Raw genomic sequence first — 24,471 nt, 5'->3', positions numbered from 1 at the left:
ATCCCTGCAAATACCTTGATAGGGAATGATTTTAATAATGCAGTACCTTGTGTGCATGCAGTTACATGCAGTCAGGCTTGGAGACATGTAGGGCTGGTAGCCTGGGAGAGACTCAGACACCACACCTGAAGCCGGGGCTGGCAATGTGGCTATTTCAGAGTTGGAGCCCCTGGACAGAGTGACTATAACGGCAAAGGTGAGTGGTAGCACCCAGGTTGACAGTGAAGCACCACTGTCAGAGGATACCAGACTTCCTGTGGAAGTGGAGCTGGGAAGGATCACAAAGATAGAGTTGAGACAGGCTCAGTTCTTGGAACCTACACTAAGAGGCTTGAGGGAGGTAAATAGGTAGGCACCTGACTCTCAAGGAAAGGGAGAGTTTATATACTGCAACAAAGGGTTACTGTGCAAGAAGTGGACCCCTGAGGGAGGGCTAGAGGGTGAGGTAATACAGCAGTTGGTAGTGCCTAGAGCCTACCATCTGTCACTTCTAGCCATAGCCCATGACATTCCTTTTGCAGGTCATATGGGCATAAAGCATGTCAAGAGGCATTTTATGCAGAACTTCAATTGCCCTGGGATTGCAAGGGATATAAAAAGGGTACTGCAGGACTTATGAGCAGTGCCAAAAGTAGGCAAGGCAGGAGACAAGGTCAAAGCTCCTTTGATGCCTTTGCCTGTGATTGAGGAGCCATTTCAGATAGTAGCTATGGCCTCTTAGTACCCCAAGTTCCACAGGGAATAAGTATATCCTAGTGGTACCAGATTATGCTACTAGATACCCTTAGACGGTGGGTCTGTCCTCCTTCAAGGCAGAGAAGGTGGCAAATGCTTTGTTAGAGATTTTCAGCAGGGTAGGTTTCCCAAGAGAAATACTAACTGCCAGAGGTGCCAATTTCATGTCAGACCTGCTGGCTTGTCTGTGGGAGCGCTGTGGGGTGAAGCACCTAAAAACCAGTCCCTACCACCCGCAGACTAATGGTCTTGTGGAGATGTTAAATTCTACACTAAAAACCATGCTATGGGCATTTGCAGACCAGTTTAAGAGAGAGAGTGGGACAAATATTGCCTCCATCTGCTGTTTGCATACAGAGATGACCCCCCCCGGAATCCACATTTTTTCACCCTCTGAGTTGTTGTATGGGCATAGGGTGAGGGGTCCTTTAGATTTGATTTGTGATGAGTGGGAGGGTGAGTTTGAATACCACAAGGAGCCTGTTGTGGCATATGTCCTAAACCTCAGGACAAGGCTTAGGGAGCTCATGGGCTTGGCCCACGAGAACCTGGCAGGAGTCCAACAGCAGAAAAAGGTCTGGTGTGATAGGAATGCTCGAGTCTGAGAGTATGCTGTGGGACAGCAGGTTGTGGTACTCATTCCTGTCAGACACAATAAGCTGCATGCAGCTAGGGGGGATGCTTCAAAGTGATAAGTAAGGTCAGTGATGTTAACTACATGGTAAGCCTGCTAGGCAGAAGGCAGGGGAAAGAATAGTTGTGTAAAATCTTACCATAACCATAGATGTCCTTCTCTTCCATGTTGCAGTGTTCATAACATGAGGGAGATTCTGCCTAGGCAACCCGAATGTTCAGCCAGTATATCAAAGACTTAAGCCACTGCAAGGTACTACATCCAACGTTGCACATATAACAGCCGAGCATCAGATATAAAGGTGACATCTGCACATATCATCCTCTCAACTGAATGCCCCTGTCAGAATACCAGTCCAAGGCTAAGAGGCAAAGGTATATCCAAAGACATATCCAAGGAAGAGCATGAACCAAGGAGGGGCGGGATAGAATACTGAAACATGGAAGAAAAGGACATCTATGGCTATGGTAAGATTTTACACAACTATTCCATATCCTTCTATTCCCATGTTACAGTATTCATAACATAAGGGAGAATACCAAAGTTCATGAGTGAGAAGGGGTGGGGGGCACAAGAAGTCTCCACAAATCCATGCAGAATTGCTCTCGCAAACCCTGCTCTGGATCTGGAAATAGAATCCAGTTTGTAGTGTTTTGTAAAGGTATAAACAGAGGATCAAGTAGCTGCTTTTATGATACAGTCAGTGTACAATCCTTTACAGAAGGCTCCAGATGAGGCCACAGTTCTAGTTGAATGGGCCTTAACAGAGGAAGAAAGAAATTTTCCCTGAGAAAGATAGCAAAAGGTAATAGCCTTTGAGATCCAAGATGAAATAGTCTATTTAGAGACAGGTTTACCCAGCACCCTGGGGTGAAAGGAAACAAACAACTGCTCAGCCTTTATAATGGATTTGGTCTTGTACAGATAAAATCTAAGTTGTCTGTGTACAGCTAAAGTGTGCAGCACCTTCTCACTTGAGTTTTGAGGAGAAGGGAAAAAGGTGGGCTGATGAATAGATTGATTGAGGAACAAATTATTCTCCACTTTAGGCATGAAGGAAGGGCTGGCATGCAGATGCACCCTATCCTTGTGAAAAATCACAAAAGGCTGAGAAGCCATTGAAGCTTGGAGTTCTAAAACTCACCTCGTAGAAGTAATGGATACTAATAAAACAGTTTTCCAAGTGCAGAATTTTAGGGAAGAGAAAGCAGCAGGCTCAAAGGGAGTCTGGGTCAGTTTTTCCAAGACAAAATTTAGGTCACAGGGAGGAGGAACAGGCTTCCTCTGAGGTCTGATATGAAGGACATCTTTTACGAAAACTTTGACCTCTAACCTAGAAGCTAAGGGAGGGGAGACAAAGACAGACATGCAGAAATGGCTGACAAATGGGCTTTAGCTGAAGAATAAGGCAGTCCAGCCTTGAGCAGTTCACATAAGTAAGAAAGGACTAGAGGAATATCCACTAAAAATGGACCTAGTCTCTTATTAAGGCACCAGATTGAGAACCTCTTCCATTTGGACAACTAGTCTCCTTGTATTAGGTTTCCTGGCCTCCTGCAGGACTAGAAGCACATCTTCAGAAAAAAAGGTGTCTGAAAGGAATCAGAAGCCTATCACCCACAAGGTCAGGTTCAGTGTTGCCAAATGTAGGTGAATGAGAGATCCCTTGTCTTGTGTGAGCAGATCCACCCTGTGGGGTAACTTGGGATGTGTGCCCTTGCCTAATTGCAGAAGAAGAGGGAACTAATGTCTTGGCTACAAGGGGGTCACCAACAAGATTTTTGGTTTGTCCTTCTGTATTTTCAGGAGAACTTTCTGAATTAGGTGGAAGGGAGGAATGCATAGAGAAACATCCCCTTCCAGGAGAATGATAGGGCATCCACCTTCCAAACCAGAGGATGAGGGCCTCTGGCACAGAACTTTGGAAGTTGTCTGTTCAAAGGAGAGGCAAAGAGATTTATTTGAGGAGTGCCCCTCTGGTGGAGAATGTCCAAAAACACATCCCTGTGGATCATACATTCGTGGTCTTGTATATGGATCTGCTCAGAGTGTCTGCCTGCATATTTAGAGCTGATGAGATGTAAACCACAGATAAAATTACATTTGCTTGAAGAGCAGTCTCCCAGGCTTGGATTGCTAATCTGCAAAATAGGTAGGACTTTGTTCTCCCCTGCTTGTTTACATACCAGAGAACCATGGTGTTGTCTGTGAACAGCTTCAATTGACCTGGAAGGAGGGATGACCTGAAGGCTTGAAGGGCCAAGATCAGAGCCCTCATCTCTTTGATGTTGATGTGCTGCTTCCTTATGGAGGAAGACCATAGGCCTTGGACTTTTAGGTTTCCCAGGGTTGCCCGCACCCCAGATCTGAAGCTTACATAAATATTTCCTGAATAGGGGTAGTTGCTGCAGGGGAAGTCCAGGGTTCCAAGAAATCTGGTGAATCCACCAATGCAATTCCTTCTTTAGGCAAGGCAGAAGTGGAAGTACAAATCCTAGAGGATGAGCATGCTGGGACCCGAGTGTTTTCAAGTACCACTGAAATCTTCCCATGTGAAGTCTGGTACGGCTGGCATTGGTACAACCGAAGCCATGAAGCTGAGCCTCCTGAGGAATTTCCTGGCAGTCAGAGAAGGTAGAGAAAGCAACTGATGGAATGAAGTCTGCAGAGACTGCAACTTTTGTGAAGGCAGGAAGGCCATCGTGAGGTCTGTCCAGGAAAACCCAGTCCTGAGAGAAAGTTAGGGAAGACTTGCTATAGTTGAGAGTGAAACCCAAACTGAGGAGCAAAGAGATGGTGGTTTGAAGGTTCTGTTGCAAGGTGATTGGATGTTCTGCTTGAATGAGCAGGTCATCCAAGTAAGTGAGAATCCCTTGTAGTCTGCAAAAGGCAATGACAGGAGCCAAACACTTTGTGAATACCCTTGGTGCCATAGAGAGTCCAAAGGGCAAAGCACAGAACTGAAAATGACAGGAAGCAACAGAAAACATAAGAATTTCCTGAATAGAGGGTGGATGGGAATGTGAAGGCATGCATCCTTTATGTCTAAGGAGACTAGGTATGCCTGAGGTAACAAAAGAAGGAACAGAGTTTGCAGGGTGAGCATCCTGAAGGAGGGTACTTGAAGGAATAAACTGAGTTGGAACAAGTCTAAAATTCCTCTCCAAGGCCCATCTTTCCTGGGGACTAAGAACTTTCTGGAATATAACCTTTTTCCTCTTTAAGTGGTACAGTGGTTAAGGTGTATGCCTTTCAGTCACAAGGTGTGAGGTTTGATTCTCACCACTGGGAAGAGCTTTACAGATTGAAGGTATATATTTTATACCCAGAGGCTCCCTTCACTCTGGAATAAAATCCCAGTCGAGGTTAGGCAGAGTCCCTCACTGACTCTCTTCAAGAGGAGTCTTGATGAGTGGATGGGAGATCATAGGTTTACCCCGGGTATCACTTCTGTGTCACTGTTAGACAGAGGCACAGTATACTAACCTCGAAAAAGGGCATAGCAAAATTAATTTAAAATGGGTGGCAAAAGCCAAACATACTCTGGCTAGGCTTATAAATGCCCTAGGGCAGATAGCCTAGTATGAACCTATGAACCTATGAACCTATAAGCAAGTTAAATAAATCATTTTACTGAGTGCTGTGGTGCCTGAATGTCTTGAATGACTTGAGGGAAAAGGTGGATCTGGTCCTTTGGAGGTTGTGGAATCCCCATGAAGGGAGAAGTGGATTTCTAAGCCATGTAATAACCTCCTAGATAATGGATAGGACCCATCTGTCTGTGGCAATGCTTGCCCAAATTGAAAGGGAGTGAGAAATGCGCTGGGAAAGGGGGATTTCTGAGGAGGTTGTCAGGTAGTCACAAACTACCTGGCTTTTTTTGGAGAAGAGGCCTTTTGAGCTGAGGATGGCCGAGACCTAGAAGGTGTCTGCCTATGCGTGGTCTTTGTGCGTTCTTGGGAAGGTGTATGGGTCTTCTTCCTTACAAAATTAATTCCAGAAGGGTAGTTCCTATGAAATTTAAGAACTAGGGAGACAAAAATATGTTTAAGGTCCTGAAGTTCTTTTTCTTTCTCTTGACTAGATTTGAAGAGGGCTGCAACATTAGAACCAAAAAGGCAGTATTGTCCAGGGCTGCATCCATAATGTCCTGAGGACCAAACCAGATGCTGCTGATTTACTTAATGGAATGTCTGGTAACCTGGGAAAACTGTCTCTAGAGAAAAGAAAGCTGGGGTTTTGCTGCAGAGACTGGGAGATCAGTCAGCAATTTGGTGGCCTGTGAAAGTACAGACAGAACATATTTGGACATTTGTGTCTGATAATTAATGGCCTTGAAGGCCAGAGTGGAAGAGGTATATACCTTTTTACCAATTCTCTCCATCATTTTATTCACATTATCTGAGCAGGAAATTGGTAGAGGGCAGTAATTTGGCAGTTTTCTTAGTAAACAGAGAGATCACAGCTGGGTTTGCAAGAGGACATTTACACTGTCCTAAGGCACCTTATTAAACCTGTCTGGCCTTTTAGGAGCAGGAGGTTGAGAATCAGTATTTTTAGATACTGGCAGAAAAGCATCTTAAAAGGCTGGCAATACAGTAGGGATGGCTGAAGGAGAAGGAGTGTCAATTTGTAAGAGGTCATAATACCTCTTTTGTACCTCTGAGACCTGTGAGCTTTCCCACTTGAAAAAGTCCCTCATTTTGGAGACAGTCGCTCCAAAGGAAATATCTTCTGCAGGAGAATCCCTACCGTTGGAATCCACTTCAAGGAAGACATATTCCAGAGGAGAATCAATTTGAGTGGAGTAAGCCAGTGATTCATCAGAGGATGAATCAATCCTCCTCACAGGTCTCAAGTTCAGCAAATGGAGAAAGGGAAATATGAGATGCTGAGGTAGGATAATGTGAGGTGGAAGGCCTAAGTGCCAGGAAAGCATTCAAAATCCCTTGAGAAAAAGCTTGCCAGTCTGAGGAAGACTCAAGACTGGGAGGCACATGTTTTTGTTTTCGCTTGAGAGGGAGGCCTACCCTAGGCTGGGAAGGAAGGGCAGTTGTAGGCCTAGGCTCTGGATCGGACATCGGCACAACCTCAATGGAAGGAGCAGGAGAGGTACAGCAAGGAACGTTAGAAAGAGCGAGCCTGTGTTCTCCCTTACCGCCCAAAACAGACATCTGCAAAACCTCTGTGGACATGCTGTAGGATCCCTCACTAGTGGCTTCTAGATCATTACTCACTGAAGAAGGAGGACCTGACATCGTACGTACCTCTGGGCATTCACTGGCCTTGAGAAGGATGTCCAAGATCAGAGGTACAGCCAAAGATTCTGGCATTACCTTTTTCATCTTTTTTCTTCAGGGGCTCAACTGACAGACCAGCAGTACCTTCCATACCTAGCGCTAGTCGCTTCAGTCTCTAATTCTCAAGGTATAAATTAAGGGTGGACAGATGACTATGGATACTTTTGGGGACAAATGCCTGGCAAATGGCACAGGCCTTATAATCATGATCAGACCCACAGACAAAAAAGACACTGGTCTTTGTGTGGAATCTGCCTTCCACAGTGGCACTTGCCCTTCTTGGATGACAATAACCTCTAACATGCATGCAGTAGCAAAAGTGTAAAAGAATTTCTCCAATGGGGCAATTATCTGAAAGAAGATAAACTGTCAGCGATCAGACAGATGGCTGGGAGATGTTATTCAGACTGGCAGCAAAGACGTTCTGAGAATGGTATGTGCAGTCATCACTTTTATCACTGACACTCAGCTATGTGCAATGTTGCACGTACCTTGCAGTAGCTTAAGTCATTGGTACACTGGCTGGATGTTCAGATCGCCTAAGCAGAAACTCCCTCATGTTATGAATACTGCAACATGGGAATAGAAGGACATCAAACTGTACCATGTTAACATGATGAAGCCATATCATGATAGGAAGGCCCTGGTGCTGAGTATTTGCAGTGGGAGGCAGGAGGAGTCTGATGGGGATCCACGGCCACATTGAGCCAGCCAGTAAGATGTCAAGTTATTAAGGTGAAGCCTAGGGATGCAAGCATATGACATGACAGTGCAGCACTGCAGTGGGGTCAGCAATGCCAATGCAGATGGGTTCTCAAGACAGGGTATGGGTTAATGTATTCCCAGAAAGGCTCATTCCTCTCAAGCAAATGTTCTCAAGGGTCACTTGAGAAACTACATTCAGTCTTAAAAGGGGAGGGGATGTGATAATGTGAGGTATTGCCAGCTATGCCAGGAAAAGTGGGGCAGTGGATATGTAGCATATGCCAGCATAGCTAGCTGGAGTTTTGTAATGAATTATATTTCATTTGTATAGCAAACAGATTTGTACTGGTGCTTGTGTTGAAAATGTATTTGCAAAGTTGCTTGTGTTAAAAATGTAGCAAGAGTGGGTCCTGCTGGACAGAAAAGAAAGACACCTGTATGTCAAACTGTATTGTAACTGTTGAATTGAATATATTGTAACAGAGTATACAGGAAGAGGAGAAGTTAATCTCAGTCCAGCTAACTTTGAAAAAATAGTCTGAAATTAAATTACCTGGTTTAGGCCATAAAGATTGTTTCATACAGTTCTGATTGCAGCCAGTGGCAAAATATCTGTGAAAACCATTAATAGGAATCCTATTGTATTGTTCTTAAGGGTGAACTAATTGCTATCTTGGAAGGGTAGAAGTTTTTGAAATTTCTTTTAGCTTCCAGATGCTATAACACATCTTAGCAAAGCTCTATGTGTGTGTATGGTAAGTTAACACATATGTGCAAGATTGTGGCTCAGTTTTTAGTAGAGGGGGTAGTGTAGGAACCAGAAGTCAAGTGATCAGATGTATGTGATGTCATTCTGTAATCCTGTAATGAAATTATGTTTTAATATTAGATGAGACAGAAATCTCAGTGCAGTCTATTTTGGAAACCTGACAAAGAAGGACCACTCACCTATATCATCTTGCCTTGCTCTAGTAAGTGAATTAGGGGACATTAATTATTTACATCAGTCAAGAAAATCTAGTGAGATTAGCTAAGTATTGTTTTTCTGTATCTGTGTGAATCTTTCTATCTGTGTTATTGTTATATTTCCTGTGAATAAAACTCTGGTGTTTATTGTAAATAGATATTTAGTATTTTCATGTTCTTTTATTATTTATTATTAAATATATTTAAACGTTTCATTGTGGCTGGTCTTTTAGAGAATATTTTAACCTTTGAGAGTACTTAAATTTATTTGGTGACACCGTGGCTGCTTCTGAAAGCCTTGTTGCATTGGTCAAATATCATAATTTATATTAGTATTAATTTCACTCAGTATAATTGGGTACCCTTGTAAGAACCTTACAGTAGCTGGCTGGTGGGTGTAACTACATTATATTCTGGCCAAAGGATAGCAGAGTGGGTAATCTGTGCCAGCTTATCACAGGTGTGTGTGTATGTGTGTGTGTGTGTGTGTGTGTGTGTGTGTGTGTGTGTGTGTGTGTGTGTGTGTGTGTGTGTGTGTGTGTGTGTGAAAATTACATCTCAAAGAATGTGTGTGTCAGCTACTTGGAGCAGGGACATAGAGCACTGGTTTCACAGAGACCATGATGGATGACTTTGTTTGGAACACTCAGCTGAGGACTCAATTCTTCACCTGTGTCAGTGGGGAGTCTTATTTGGAGCCTGGGGAGAGAGAGAGAGAAACCCAGCCCCACACAGAATGTGTTCCTTCTGTGCTCTTAAGGGAAATTGTGCTTGATGCAGAGAGCTGCATCTGGAAATACTCTGTGTGTATCTATTTTTGTGTTCCAAGTGAATGTCCCTCACTGGTGTCCATGGTGAGGATTGAGACTCCTTAATCACTGGCCCAGAGGAGGGATGTCAGACAGTGCAATAGATGCAGCTGCCACTCAGGGTAGGTATACAAAAAAGAGGGGGGTGATTAGTCTTTTCTAGCCAATAGTTATAATCAGCTTCATCGCTCACAAATATAGTACTGACCAGAAAACTGCATTTCAGATACAACTATTTCTGTCTCAGTAGACAGTACTCCCTCTTGTAGGTAAAAAGAAAGCACCTTTTATAGATTGCAGGAAATAAGGCAGAGGTGTGTGTGTGTGTGTGTGTGTGTGTGTGTGTGTGTGTGTGTGTGTGTGTGTGTGTGTGTGTGTGTGTGTGGGAGTCTACAAGCACATACTCAAATGCCTGTGTTTACTAGATAGGTAGGTAGAAAGCACTACAATAACACTATACAGCCATTCATTTTCCATTAAAATGTTGTTGTGAAGATCTGTCCATTTTTGGCATTCTTACAAAATAAAATGGAAATTCCCACTTATATGCAAGGTGGGTCTGGCATCAGAGTGGCACTCCTCGTTTAGACGTTTGGTTATTATTAAACATGACTTGTGTGTACATAATAAAATCTGACTGCTAACGTTAAAGAAAACAGAGTCAGTAGCACAATAATAGGATCACATGTTACACAAACCTGCCACTATGTGAACTGCCCTTTGAACTGTTCTTTTCTGACTCCAGCTGCGCATCCAGAAGGATTTTTTCCATATCTTCTTGATGGATTGAAGAGGAAGATGGAATATGTTCTATCCCTCCTCCACTGCTCTTCCAGCTATTATTTTGACCATAATGTACTTCAACCCAGGAATCTGTCAAAACAAACATATGTCACTGTAAGACTTAAGCAACTGTGGCTTTTAAAATGACTAAACATTAATAAATGTAATAAATACAATACATAATTTGCTGGAGATCTATACTATCTGCCCTTAAAATTGTATAATGTACTTATTTATGTCTTTACTAAAAATGGTACTGCAAATGAAATGTATTAATATACTTTCAGATTTATCAAAGAACCCAAAAGCAGAGTAACACTGTAAGAGGGCACAACATCCAAACACGTAAGTCCAAGTATAAAACTCCTTTATTGTACAATGGTAAGCGCTTTCACGGTTGAACAAAACCACTGCATCAGACAAGGAATGATGAAACTAAACACCTTATATACATACACAATGAAATCAATTAAAATTCCCACCAAAACTCTTAAAGGGACATGAGCAAAAATCAGCCCTTGCCTAGCTTCTTCATTTTCAATATGGGCTTGACAGATACAGATTCATTCAAGCCATATTGTTTATGTACTGCAAGTCTAAAAATCCACCGTAGTTCAATACTTTCAGTATTACACACAATGGGGCCTAATCTATTAAATTTATGCATGACATGAAGGACTTGAAAAAGGAACCTATGATCAGATCCATATTCTAATGTGTGTTTGGCCAATGCACTATAAGTAAAAGATGTCCTAGTGCAATAGTCATGGTCCCTTATTCTTATTCTCAAAGACCAATTAGTTTTCCTCACATAAAAATGGAAACGTAACACAATGAGCCACATAAATTAAATCAGTAGTGTTACAATCTGCCCACCATCTCAGTTCCCATAATTTACCAGTGGCTGGATGTTTAAAAAACCTAGATTCATCAATGAACTCACAGAAATTACAGGAACCACACTTGTGTGTTCCTGTAGCCACTAAAGGTGCTTTGTAAAACTTAGGATAGCACAAAAGTTGCTTCAAACCTCTTTTATTTTTAAAGACAAACTTAGGTTCATGTCCAACTATATCACTAGTTTTAGAATCAACCAACAAAATTTGCCAGTTGTCAAAAATCACCTTTTTTATATTGTCAACATCGCTAGAAAAAGATAAACAGGTAATCTATCCCCAGCCATGTATTTAGTATTAAAATCACCTGATACAACTTGTAAATCGACCTATCTGAAAAAATGGCTTAGCTCGCCCACTATGCTCAGCCTGTCCTTTTTTAAAAGCTTTAGAAATTTCATATGAGGAATATCCTCTCTGTATAAAAGCATTGTGTAAATATTCCATTTCATTTTTAAAATCACATTGCTTACATGATAGCCGTGACACCCTCATCCCTTGACCCACCATAATGTTGGAAAATACATGACCAGGATGCATGCTGGTACGATGGAGGAAAGAGGGAGTGTAGCACGGTTTTCTATACACTTTAGTTGAAAGATTACCTTCATTCAACATAACAGAAACATCTAAAAACTCTATCATACTTGCAGATACATTGGATGCAAATTTCAAAAAAACAACTGCTATTATTTAATTTTTCAAGAAAAGTATTAAACTCATAAAGTGGTCATCGATAAAGCGGCAATAAAACGCCACTTCAGATGTATTCAAAATATTACTCTGCTCCCACTCCACCATAACAATATTGGCATAAGAGTTGGCGCAGCTGGTGCCCATAGCAATGCCAGCTGTTTGCCAATAATATTTGTCTACAAATAAAAATACATTATACTCCAGAACCAATTCTAAAAGCATACATAAAAAATCAATCCCATCATCTGACAACTGTCTGCTTTTAGATAATGCATTCTTTACCATACAAATTCCATCTTCATTGGGTATACATGTAAATAGTGAAGTTACATCCAGCGTAGCCAATAATTCAAAATCACATTCTCCCTGTGTTCTTATGTATTCATACAGATCAGTTAAAAATGTTGTGTGTCACACAATACTATTGGATATTGATTCAGAACTATCTTTAGTTGTGTGTCCAGATAAATGGCCAATGGTTCAGTCAACCATCCACTTCTAGCCACAATCGGCCTAAAGGGAGGAAAAGTAGCATGCTTATGGATCTTAGGAAGACCGTGCAGTTGTGGTATTAACGGTTCATCCACAGTTAGATATTCAAAAAACTGTTCCTCAAATAAGCCCATATAAAAGCACTCACTTATCGCAGCATCTACACATTGTTTCATTTTATCAATATCCCATCTTTATCTTTTTCGAGTGATGTTGACAATATAAAAAAGGTGATTTTTGACAACTGGCAAATTTTGTTGGTTGATTCTAAAACTAGTGATATAGTGGGACATGAACCTAAGTTTGTCTTTAAAAATAAAAGAAGTTTGAAGCAACATTTGTACTATCCTAAGTTTTAAAAAGTACCTTTTGTGGCTACAGGAACACACAAGTGTGGTTCCTGTAATTTCTGTAATTTCTGTGAGTTCATTGATGAATCTAGGTTTTTTAAACATCCAGCCACTGGTAAATTAAGGGAAATGAGATGGTGGGCACATTATAACACTACTGATTTAATTTATGTGGCTCATTGTGTTACATGTTTCCATTTTTATGTGGGGAAAACTAATTGGTCTTTGAGAATAAGAATAAGGGACTATGACTATTGCACTAGGACATCTTTTACTTATAGTACATTGGCCAAACACACATTAGAATATGGATCTGACCATAGGTTCCTTTTTCAAGTCCTTCGTGTCATGCATAAATTTAATAGATTAGGCCCCATTGTGTCTAATACTGAAAGTATTGAACTACAGTGGATTTTTAGACTTGCAGCACATAAACAATATGGCTTGAATGAATCTGTATCTGTAAAGCCTGTATTGAAAATGAAGAAGCTAGGCAAGGGCTGATTTTTGCTCATGTCCCTTTAAGAGTTTTGGAGGGAATTTTAATTGATTTCATTGTGTATGTATATAAGGTGTTTAGTTTCATCATTCCTTGTCTGATGAAGTGGTTTTGTTCAACTATGAAAGTGCTTACCATTGTACAATAAAGGAGTTTTATACTTGGATTTGCGTGTTTGGATGTTGTGCCTTCTTACTCTGCTTTTGGGTTCTTTGATATTTTATCTACAGACTGTCTTGCATTGCCTCATTGGGAGACTTGTGGATACTTTCAGATTTATCCATTTCAGTATCACCTAAGTAAAAGTTAAACCAAGCTATTTTCAGTAGTGCCACTTGAAAAAACTACATTTACCTTTCTGCCATCTGATGCTCACATTCTAACCAAACACATTTTAAAATTAAAAAACACATGGAAACATCATACCACATGTAACAAAGACATCCTTCAGCATTCCATCTGTGATTGTACTACCCAGCTCTGCAAGATCTAATGAATGATACACCAAGTAGTAAAACTGAAATTTGCACAGGTATGTTTACTAGACATACCTCTCAACTGTCCAAATTTTCACAGAATGTCCAGATTTTTGGCTCATATTTTTGGCCTGTTCCTCATAAAATTTGTGATTTTCTGGCAAATCACTGGAATGATTTGAGGGCTGAAGTCACTAAATAATGACATACATTTGAGTTTCAGACTTCAAATCCTTAAGAAAAATGTATGTGAAAACAAACAGTGTTACGCTAGAAACTTTCCAAGTTTATAAGAGCAATATTTAAAATATGTCCATATTTTCAGGCCTTTGTTCCTCCATTTTGAAGGGCTTTGTCCAGATTTCTTGCATTGAGAGGTAGAGAGGTATGGTAGTAGAGGGGAGTGTGTAACTATTGTACAGCCCTTACAGCAGTAGTTAAAAGCTACCTCTATATAAATCTTTAATGTGATGCAGCTTTTTATAAGAATAGTGCTGTAGACTGAATATGCACAGTTTGATAAAATGCAGTTGTGCAAAGTATAAAATTGCGAGACAAAGCTTCCAAAATGGAGAGTAACAGCCCTTACTAGTGAGCTGTGAAGATGAAGAGGTAACATTATTAAGGACAGGGCTGCTGGGGTAAAACCATCTGCATGAGATAGTGGGTGATCCACACCATCTCCCCAACACACACTCACAAACGTACACACACACACACACACACACGCACATATGCACACACACGCACGCATGCACACACACGCACGCATGCACCACACGCGTGCGCACACACACACACACACACACACACACACACACACACACACACCCTCTCACTCACACAAAACTGGCACAAAAATATATTTTAATACGTTTTGGAGAGGCATGACTTAGAACATTAAATCAGAACTAATGGGATTTTTCTAGAACATCCCATAACAGAGATTTCACAAAGTGCTATATAAAATTTTCACTTGAAAGCTTTGGAAAAAGTCTTTACTCTGATGCTTCAAAGGGGTTTCCATTCTATGGCTTATTATATGATTTCTCCAGTACACTCCTCAGCTACTAAATGCAAGGAATTTATGAGTCTAGGTACATAGTTCTCTTTACTTAGTATCACATAGAAAACTATCCACATGCCCCATGAAACTGTTGCATGACTTGATGTCGAAAAAAAATAGAATATAATTATCACTTCTGTGTATTTTTATTTCACCAGTTAAAATAGACTGCAACTTTGATGTATTTTTCAAACCACTATCATAAACCATTCCAGAACATTTATAAGGAACTGCATTTTTAAGACCGCAAAGGTCTTTTGCAAGTCTGGCTGCTGTCATCTAACTAGAATCTAACTAGGACACATATTCTGCAGTAATACTGCAATGAAATTAACAACTATTAGTTTCTTTAGAATGACAACACACCAATCAGTAATTTATACTTTCCATATTCTGATATCTGTTGCTAATCATTTTTTTTAAAAGCCCAGTTTGGGATTACTGGAGTCAGCAGCCTATTTCTTAACAAATAGATGATGCTTTACTCTTAGCTTAAATGAAGTCAGAACAACAGATTATACCATTTCATTGCTAAGGTTACAAACTGCAATAAATAACACATGTCCCAGAGGGTCCCAGATTACAATAAGTGACACCTGCTCCAGATAGACTGCACCATTCCACAGCTAGAGTCCCAAATTGCTATGAACAACACTTCCTCCAGGGGCTGCACCATTCGCCAAATTACAATAAGTTTCACTGGTTTCAGACATCCTGCACTATTCCACGGCTAAGAACCCAAATTACAATAAATGGCACTTGCTTCAGAGAGATTCTACACAATTCTACAGCTAGGGTCCCAAATTACAATAAGTCTCATCTGCTGCAGACACACTGCACTATTGCACAGATGGGGGTCCCAAATTACAATAAATGAGACTTGCTCCAGAGATACAGCAGCATTCAACAGCTGGGGTCCCAAATTATAATAAATGAGACTTGCTCCACAGAAACTGTACATTCCACAGCTAGGGTCCCAAATTACAATAAACGAGACTTGCTCTACTGACACTGCATCATTCCACATCTAGGGTGCCATAATACAAAAAAAATGTGACCTGCAACACTGACACTGTACCATTCCACAGCTACACCACAAATTACAAAACAAAATGAGACCTACTCCACTAATGCGGTATTATTCCACAGCTAAGGTTCCATACTACAACAAATGAGGCCTGCAGCACTGACATTGTACCATTCCACAGCTATAGTCACAAATTACATAACAAAATGAGACGTGCTCCACTGATGCTGTCTCATTCCACAGCTAAGGTCCCAATTTACAAAAAGTGAGACCTGCAGTACTGACACTGTACCATTCCACAGCTACAGCCACAAATTACAAAACAAAATGAGACTTGCTCCACTGATACTGTGTCATTCCACAACTATAGCCACAAATTACGAAACAAAATGAGATCTTATAGGTTCATAGGTAGGTGCTAGGCTATCTGCCCGAAGGCATTTACAAGCCTAACCAAAGTGTGTCTGCTTTCACTGCCCCATTGATTAATTAACTGATCCTCTGTCAAGCAGAGCCAATAAAGTGATCCCAGGGGTGTATTTTCTGTTACCCATCCACTCATCAAGGTTTCTCTTGAAGAGTGTTATTGAGGGGCTCTGCCTAATGTAGTTTGGAATTTTGTTCCAAAGCATGGGGAGTCTCTGTGACAGGAATCTATCCCTCCAGCATGTTCCATTTATTGTTGTGGTGAGGTTTAGCTCACTAGAGTGCATGGCTCGCAGTGACTTGGATTTCTTTAGGTGGAGCATGTCCATTAATTCTGAGCTGGATATGGCTTTGTAAGTCAGGCAAAGATCACCTCTGAGTAAGCGATATGCCACTGAGTACAGCCGGAGTTTTTTCAGTCAGGCTGCGTAGGACATATGTTTGAGGTCTGTAATCCTCTTGGTGAGGTACTTTTGTGGTCTCTCCAGCTGTTGGAAGTGTCTTGTGAGGTACATCCCAAATGGGGCATTGTACTCTATGATGGCTCTGATGAGTGACGAGTATAGGGGCACTATAACATCTTTATTTCTGGATCCGAACCCTTTAGTAATTAGATGGGCCACATAGAAGAATTTCCTAACTACTTTGGCAATATGATTGTCAAAGGAGAGATTACTATCTACCTGGGTCCCCAGATCTCGTATTATCTCTTCTGTATTAAGGGGGCTGTCACCTATGTGGTAATTTGTGGGGGGTTTGTTTTTCCCAAATGGGATGACTATGCATTTTTTGGCAATTAGCTTGAGGCCATGACTTTGACACCAGGTGTCTGTCTCAGTAAGGCCCTTTTGGAGGATGTCCTTGTCAGCCAGAGAGTCAATTATGGCTCCCAATTTGCAGTCATCAGTGAACTTGGTTAGCCATAGTCCTCCTGTGTTTGCCTGTACTCCTGAGAAGTATATGCCGAACAGTAGGGGTCCCAGGACCGAGCCTTGTGGGACACCACTTGTGACTGGTTTAGAGTCGGACCTGGAGCAGGCTATTCTTACCGTGTGAGTTCTGTCTGTAAGCCAGTTGGCAACCTATCTCGTGACGTAGGGGTTTATGTTCAGGCTGGTGAGTTTTTCTGTAACACCCGAGTGGGGAATGGTGTTGAAAGCCTTGATGAGGTCAAGGCAGGCTGTGTGAACCACCTTTCCCTCGTCTATGACCTTGGTGACTGTCTCGAAGAAGTCAACCAGGTTTAGTAGGCATGATCTGCCATTAACAAAGCCAAACTGGGTCGAGTCAAGTGTTTGGAGGTTCCCAATGTCTTTGTTAATGAGTTCCATGATGATGTGCTCCATAGCCTTGCAGACCAGGCTTTTCAGGCTTATGGGGCGATAGTTACCAGGGTCAGTTGTGGCACCTCCTTTGTGGAGTGAAATAACCATTGCTGTGCGCCATTCTATGGGCACATAGCCTGTGGAGAGGCTGAGGTTGAACAGCGTGTTTAGGTGGGGGGTTAATTCGTTCTGTAGTTCATGCAAGACGCAGCCTGGGACACCATCTGGCCCCATTAACACTGTGTTTTTGGCTTTTGAAAGGGCTATTTTCACCTGTGTGTCTGTGATTTCTGGGACAATACACTTTTCCGGTATTGTTGTGGGCCCTTTTGGGGGTGAGAGGGGGGTGAAGTTTGCACTGAATCTATCTGCAATATCAGTAGATTCAGTATATTTTGTGCTATTTTGCACTAGTTCAGTGCATATCTACGAGTTGCCACTTAGATTCTTAACATAACTAAAGAAGGCTTTGTGGTTATCTTTTGAATCCTTGGCTATTTTTCTTTTGAAGTTAGTCTTGGGTGATTTTATGAGGGACCTTAGTTTCTTACTGATACTGATCAGGGATGTCTTTCCTTCTTGGGATTTGCTTTTTTCTGAACTAGTTTTCTCCTTCTATTGTATAGCTTGTTTATGGCAGGGGTCCACCAGACTGGTTTCCTTCTCTTAGAGGAGTGACTCTTGGTTTTGCTAGGGATAGAATGATCCATGGATCCTTGTAGTTGCTCATAGAGTGCATTTGTAAAGGTTTCTGCATCTTGGACAGCGTTATCCTTTAACGTGGGGGCTGTGAAACTTACCACCTCTGTCTTAAGTAAGGTGAAGTTTGCTTTAGAAAAATTTTTTACTGTGGTTTCCTTAGTTGGGGGTGGTGGTGGGGTGTGGACATCCAGAGTGATTAGTTTATGGTCTAATGTAACCAGTGACGGGTTGACGTCCGGTGTGGAACACCTGTCAACCCATGTTTGTGATGACCAGGTCCAATATGTTTTCACCTCTGGTAGGGGAGTTTACCAGCTGATCCAGGGTATTTGAGTTGATGAATTCCAGGAAGCACTGGACCTGGGAGTTTGTACTCTAGTAGTTTTCCCAGTTAATAGTAGGGTAATTGAAATCGCTCAATATCAGGGTGTTCGGTAGGACCTTTATGTTTTCCAGTGTCTCCAGAAAGGTGGAGTGGTGGTCCTGGGTCATGGAGGGTGATCTGTAGCAGGCCACAATTTGCATTGCAGATTTGCCCGATGTTAGTTGCACATGGATGATCTCAGAGGTATTATGCTGGGCCACTAACCTGGAGGTGTAGGTATCCTTGATGAATATGGATACACCCCCTCCTTTTGTGTTTCGGTCCATGTATTGTGGCCGAAACGTGTGGTACGAGTTGTAGCCCAGTAGTGCTGGGGTGCTCAGTGAAGCCTTGAACCAGGTTTCAGTTACTGCACAGATGTCGATGTTCTCCATACTGAAGAGTGCTTCGAGCACATGCATTTTGAGATTTAAACTCCTGGCATTGAGTAGCATAACCCTCAGTTTTTTGTTAATTGTGCTGTTTACGGAGGTGGGTTTGACTTTTGAGCCTTGCCTAAAAAAGGCACAATGGGGGCAGCAAGAGCCTTGGCCAGAATTCGAAAGCCTAAGGGTGACAGGTGCAAGCCATCTCTTGCGAAGCAACGCAGCTTGTCGAGCATGTTGTCCCAGGCTGACAGACACTGGATCCCCTTTGAATGACACCAAAAGTTTAGCCAATTGTTGAAATTGATAATTTTTTTTCTTTATACTGAGGTATCATTCTTGGTGAGGGAAGGATAGATCAGAGAGCTCTTCCATGTCTCTTTTCATTTAGTCCAGGGAGGTACGTCTCAGGTCATTCACACCAACATGAACAATGACAGAGTCATACTTGTACTTGTTCTGGAGTGACCTGAGTGGTTGTGTTATGTAGTGGATTCTGGCTCCCAACAGGCAGCTAACAGTAAACTTCTGCTTGTCCAGCCTAGTGAGTGGGACATCAGTGTGCCTGACTATAGAGTCACCTATTACTAGTGTGTTAGGTATGTTATTTCGCCTTAAGGGTTGTGATTGTGTGGCACACTGATTTTGTGTTTTATGTGTTGTCTGGTTTGTGACGGGAGGTGCAGGTTGTTTGGGTGTCTGCTTTGGAGGTCTCTGATGCTTTTGCAGGTTTTTATTTAGAGCCTCCGAGTATGAGTTTGTGCATTTATGTGTATTTTTTGCCAGTGCTGGTTTAGTAGGTCTATGTGTGACTGGAGGTGTGGCGCAAGTGTTAACCTTCTCCTCTTGACGATCTGTTCCAGTCTTGGGTGGAGACAGCTTAGCCTCCAGTTTGGCTGTATAATTGCATCTCACGCATATGTTAGTGTTTTGTGGTAGGAGGAGAGGGTTGTCTGTGCACATTAGCAGTTGTAACATTGCCTCAGGATATGCAGATTCACCAGCTGGACTGGAGAGTACACCTGAAATTGCCCTTTGGTCATGCCTGAATAGTAGGGTGAGCTGCTTAGTCGCTTGGTTGATGAGGGGTGAATAAAGAGCCTTGCCCTGCTGGGCAATTAAGTGTCAGGGTATATTAGTGCTTGCTATTAGGTCTGAGCAAGTGCTGGGCTGTAGGATGCTTTCTGAGTGCTTAGGTTGACAGACTAGTTTCAAGGGAAAAACCTGAAGAGGAAACTTAGTGAAGCCAAGAATAATTTAACCCTAGCTAACCGGCACTGCCCAGCGCACAATACTGTGCAAATGCGGTTTTTATAGCAGGGAAATGAAAGGGATAGAAATTAGCCCAAAATGGCCAATAAACTACTAACGTCTGGGCTGGTACCACTCCTCCAGGGACAGATAGGCTGCTCAAAGCTCCGCTCTCTCACAGGTGAACAGAGAAACTTCCTTCTATCCAAGTAAGGTATGGGCAACTCAGAAACTTGTAACACAGCCCTGAATTCAGCACTAGCCTGAAAAGTGGACTATACTAGCTTAGAAAGGCAGGAAAGAAGGATTTTTTTTGTTTTGTTTTTTTGAAAAGATAAGGCAAAAACAGTTACAAATACACTTAAAACAGCTTTATACGACTACAAATAGGTTCATAGGTTCATAGGTTCATACTAGGCTATCTGCCCGGAGGCACAACACTAGCCCATATATAGTTGTGGCTTCGCCACCCCTTTAGTATGGGGAACTATACCCATTATTTTGCTGTGCCTCTGTCGAGCAGTGACACTGAGGTAATCCCTGGGGTATATCTGCGATCTCCCATCCATTGGTCAAGATTTCTCTTGAACAAGGCCAGCGGATGCTCTGCCTCACATATACGGGATTTTATTCCACAGCATAGGAGTCTTTGGGTGATGAATCTATCCCTCCAGCATGTCTATTAATAGCGTCGAGGGTTTAAGTCTCCCGACCTTGTGGCTCTGATGGATCTAGTATTTTTGAGGTGCAGCATATTCATCAAATCTGGGTTTGACATGGCCTTGTATGTTAGGCAAAGGTCACCTCTGAGCAAGCGGTAAGCGACTGAATAGAGCTGGAGTTCTTTCAGTCGGGCAGCATAGGACAGATGTTTGAGACCCTTTATCCTTTTGGTGAGGAACTTTGTGGCCTCTCCAGCTGCTGCAAGTGTCGGGTCAGATACATTCGAATGGGGCATTGTACTCAATCATTGGTCTGATGAGTGATGAGTATAGGGAGACTATGACCTCCCTTGATCTAGATGAGAATCCCTTCATGATAAGGTGGGCAATGTAGAAGGTCTTCCTAACTACTTTAGCTACATGGGTGTCGAATGACAGACTACTATCAACCTGGGTCCCCAGGTCCCTGATAACTTCTTCTGTGCTCAGTGGATTGCCACCTATTTGGTAGCTACATTTTTGGCATTTAACTTTAGGCCATGGCTCTGGCACCAGTTATCCGTTTCTGTGAGACCTCTGTGATCAGAAAATGCTGTCGCACTTTAGTGTATGGCCTACAACAGTTAAACAAATTATTTAAACAAAAACGGCTTTTTAAAAGTGCAGGCAGACAAATAAGTACAATATGTGAAAATAAAACATGCTTTTGAATCACAATAAACACTGGAAAAACAGTTAAGTACAGCAAGAAAGTACAGAAAACTGATACTTAATCACTCCAAAGTCTCTCTTCTAAGCTAAAAGGTTTGTATCAGTTTAATGCTTTCTAGTGCTTCCCAGTAGTTTAGTTACAGGATAGATGGGAAACAAGCGCAGATGTGGTCTTTTAAACCAGAAAGGTGAAAGAGATGGACAAACTTTCCAAATGGTCAATAAACTACAATTTCTGGGCCAAGAACCACTCCACTTGTGGTGGTCAGGCTACCTAGTGCTTACCACTCCCACTGATAAGCTAGAAGGCTTCCCTCCAACACAGAAAGGCTTGGGGGGGTTCAGAAGCTTACCAACAGTCCTGGATACAGCAAGTCTGTATCTGGACTAGACCAGTTACAGGAAAGGCAGGAACCAAGCTTAGAATTTTTTTCTTTTTTTTTTTTTTAATTACAGACAAGCATACAGAAAAGTAGTTAAACAGCAGTAAATACAATTCAAATTGCAGTGCAGGCTAGCACACGAGTGTGTAGCAATATTACGGCAAATACAGTTTAAATAAATGCAATTAAATTAACAAATGACTAAAAAACAAGTGCAGAAGGCAGTAAATTAGAAGGCTACTAACAAGCAGTAATAAGTGCAGCGTAAGAGTGACTGAACAGATAGCACACAGAACAGCAACTAAGACAGTTACAGTAAGAGCAGCTGAATAAAATATATATGTATATATATATATATATATATATATATATATATATATATATATATATATATATATATATATTAGTTTTTTATTTATTTATTTATTTATTTTTGAAGGAGGGAACAGAGCAGGATTAAGAGGCTACAGGGGTTGTCCTTCCCAAATGCTCTCTTTGTACATAGTAGGAGTGCCTGAAATCGGAATATGATCTCACTGCACTAAGTTGAGTGAGCAAATGAGATGGGCCCAGAAGGAGTATCCAAATACAAATTTACAAGAGGGGCGAGCAAATTCAAAGCCACCAACAACAACACCAAACCAAGAACAGGGAGGGAGGGTGGGGAACTAATTGTAGAGACACAGCCACAACTTTCAGTTGAGTTAATATTCAGTGAGAAACACAAATAAATAAATTAAATGCAGAACTATAAAAAAAAGAACAGATAACAGTGTACTTAAATTCACTTATACGTCCTGTTGATTTCAGATAGATCTTAGCCAGAGAAAAGCTCACATAATAAGCAGAAATAACCCAAAATGTTCCACTTATATAAGGCAGGACAGGATATCAGTCATTAGGTGAAACTACCCCCCATTGCTATCAATGGCTACACAGACATTCTAACACGTACTCTGTAGAGACACAGCCACAACTTTCAGTTGAGTTCATATTCAGTAAGAAACACAAATAAATAAATTAAATGCAGAACTATGTGATAAAGGACAGATAAAAGTGCACTTAAATTTACTTATATGTCCAGTTGATTTCAGATAGATCTTAGCTGGAGCAAAGCTCAGATAATGCTCAACTGAAGTTGTACCATTTCACAGCTACAACCACAAATTACAAAACAAAATGGGTTCTGCTCCACTGATGCTGTATCATTCCATAGCCAAGGTCCCATACTACAAAAAATGAGATCTCCAGCACTGACTCTGTATGATTTCACAGATACGTTCTAAAACTACAAGGAATGAGACTTGCTCTAGACAAATTGGGAAGGTCCCGACAATATAGTTTCAGATTAACTGGACCATGAAGCCTAGAAGGAGGTTCTAGGACTAGGAAAAACACCAAAGAAGAATACTATACATTGAACGACAGGACTAACTTGCTTATAATGCCTTCAACTTCTTCCCAACTAAAATTTTAAAAGAACAATGAATGCATTCTTGATCTGGCCTAATAAGTTAAAGATTACTGCATGTTTTGTACAGGAAGCATGTCTTTAGAGTACATTCAACACTATTGCTAACAATAGCAAGATAACTATCACGTTTGAGTAAGGATTTAAGGCAGTATTGCTTACAGTGGTCAATGAGACACTCTCAGGTACGGGGCCTATGCTTGTGTGTTGATGAAAGTAGGAATCTAATTCTTGCTTGCTCACTGCTAACTCATTGCATTAATAGCAGTAAATGTGACATAGAAGAAGAAATCTGAAATTCAATTGACTTTTAGATGCCTGTAATACAGTATTCTTTTTTAATGGCTTTCCTGAAGTTTTTACTAGGACAGACAGGCTGAGAGGACCGAAAAGGTTAACAGATGAAGGGGTTACATTTCTACAGATGGGTGGTGGTGGTATTTGATTGTAGCGCATGGACAGCCAAGACTGCACTAAAAAATGGTTAAATAATAGCCTGTTTAAGCGCTACTACAGAGCAAGACTTAACCTTAATATTTAGAGGACTGTTAAGCGCCTCTTAGGTGCTGTTAACATCGAGTCTACACTGAAAGCAGACAACAATGATTAGAAAATACAAACAGCATGGCATGAAATGGCTTTGGTTCAACTCACATTTCTGTATGCTATCTGTTAAAGTACACCTAGTGCTTTGGTTACAACTACTTCCCTCAGACAGAAAATACATAAGATATCAATCATTTCCCTGCTGCTTTACCACCTTTCAAAGTTGGCGCAACACATATTTTTAATCTTATTTTTCACTAATTAGTAGCCCATGAAGCAGATAAATTTCCATGCATTACAAAGAATTATGATCATAATGAAAAATTATGTGTGCAGTAATCAAGGAGCAAGGTAGTAATCCATTAAGTATGGAAGAAGTAATTAGGGACTTGGGGACCCAAGTAGATAGCAATCTCTCCTTTGACAATCACATTGCCAAAGTGGTTAGAAAGACCTTCTATATAGCCCACCTTATCATGAAAGGATGCACATCTAGATCAAGAGAGGTCATTGTGCCCCTCTACTCATCACTTATCAGGCCCATAATTGAATACAATGCCCCATTTGGGATGTACCTTACCCGGCACCTGCAGCAACTGGAAAGACCCCAAAAGTACCTCACCAAGAGGATCAAGGGTCTCAAACAGATGCCCTATGCAGCTCGGCTAAAGAAACTCCAGCTCTACTCAGTTGCGTACCGCCTACTCAGAGGCAAATCTGTGTCTCACGTATAAATCCATGTCCAACCCAGAATTAATGGACATGCTTCACCTCAGGAAATCCAAATCCCTTAGAGCTACACACTCCAGG

The 24,471-nt window shown here is 41.5% G+C and overlaps 1 protein-coding gene across 1 annotated transcript in view; it reads right to left on the bottom strand.

Moving 5' to 3' along the window:
* Positions 1-24,471, bottom strand: part of LOC122795736 (BCL2/adenovirus E1B 19 kDa protein-interacting protein 3-like) — an 864,428-nt gene that overhangs the window by 363,512 nt on the left and 476,445 nt on the right. Inside the window, exon 2 of the mRNA XM_044064046.1 lies at positions 9,848-10,022. Within this exon, the coding sequence (XP_043919981.1) occupies positions 9,848-10,022 (175 nt within the window). The remainder of the gene's footprint in view (positions 1-9,847; positions 10,023-24,471) is intronic.

The sequence above is a fragment of the Protopterus annectens genome, chromosome 2.part2 (assembly GCF_019279795.1).
Source record: "Protopterus annectens isolate FY-2018-M chromosome 2.part2, PAN1.0, whole genome shotgun sequence".
In the NCBI taxonomy this organism is placed as follows: domain Eukaryota; kingdom Metazoa; phylum Chordata; order Ceratodontiformes; family Protopteridae; genus Protopterus; species Protopterus annectens.
The sequence above is the reverse complement of the archived record's forward strand: the minus strand, read 5'-3'. Positions and strand labels throughout refer to the sequence as shown.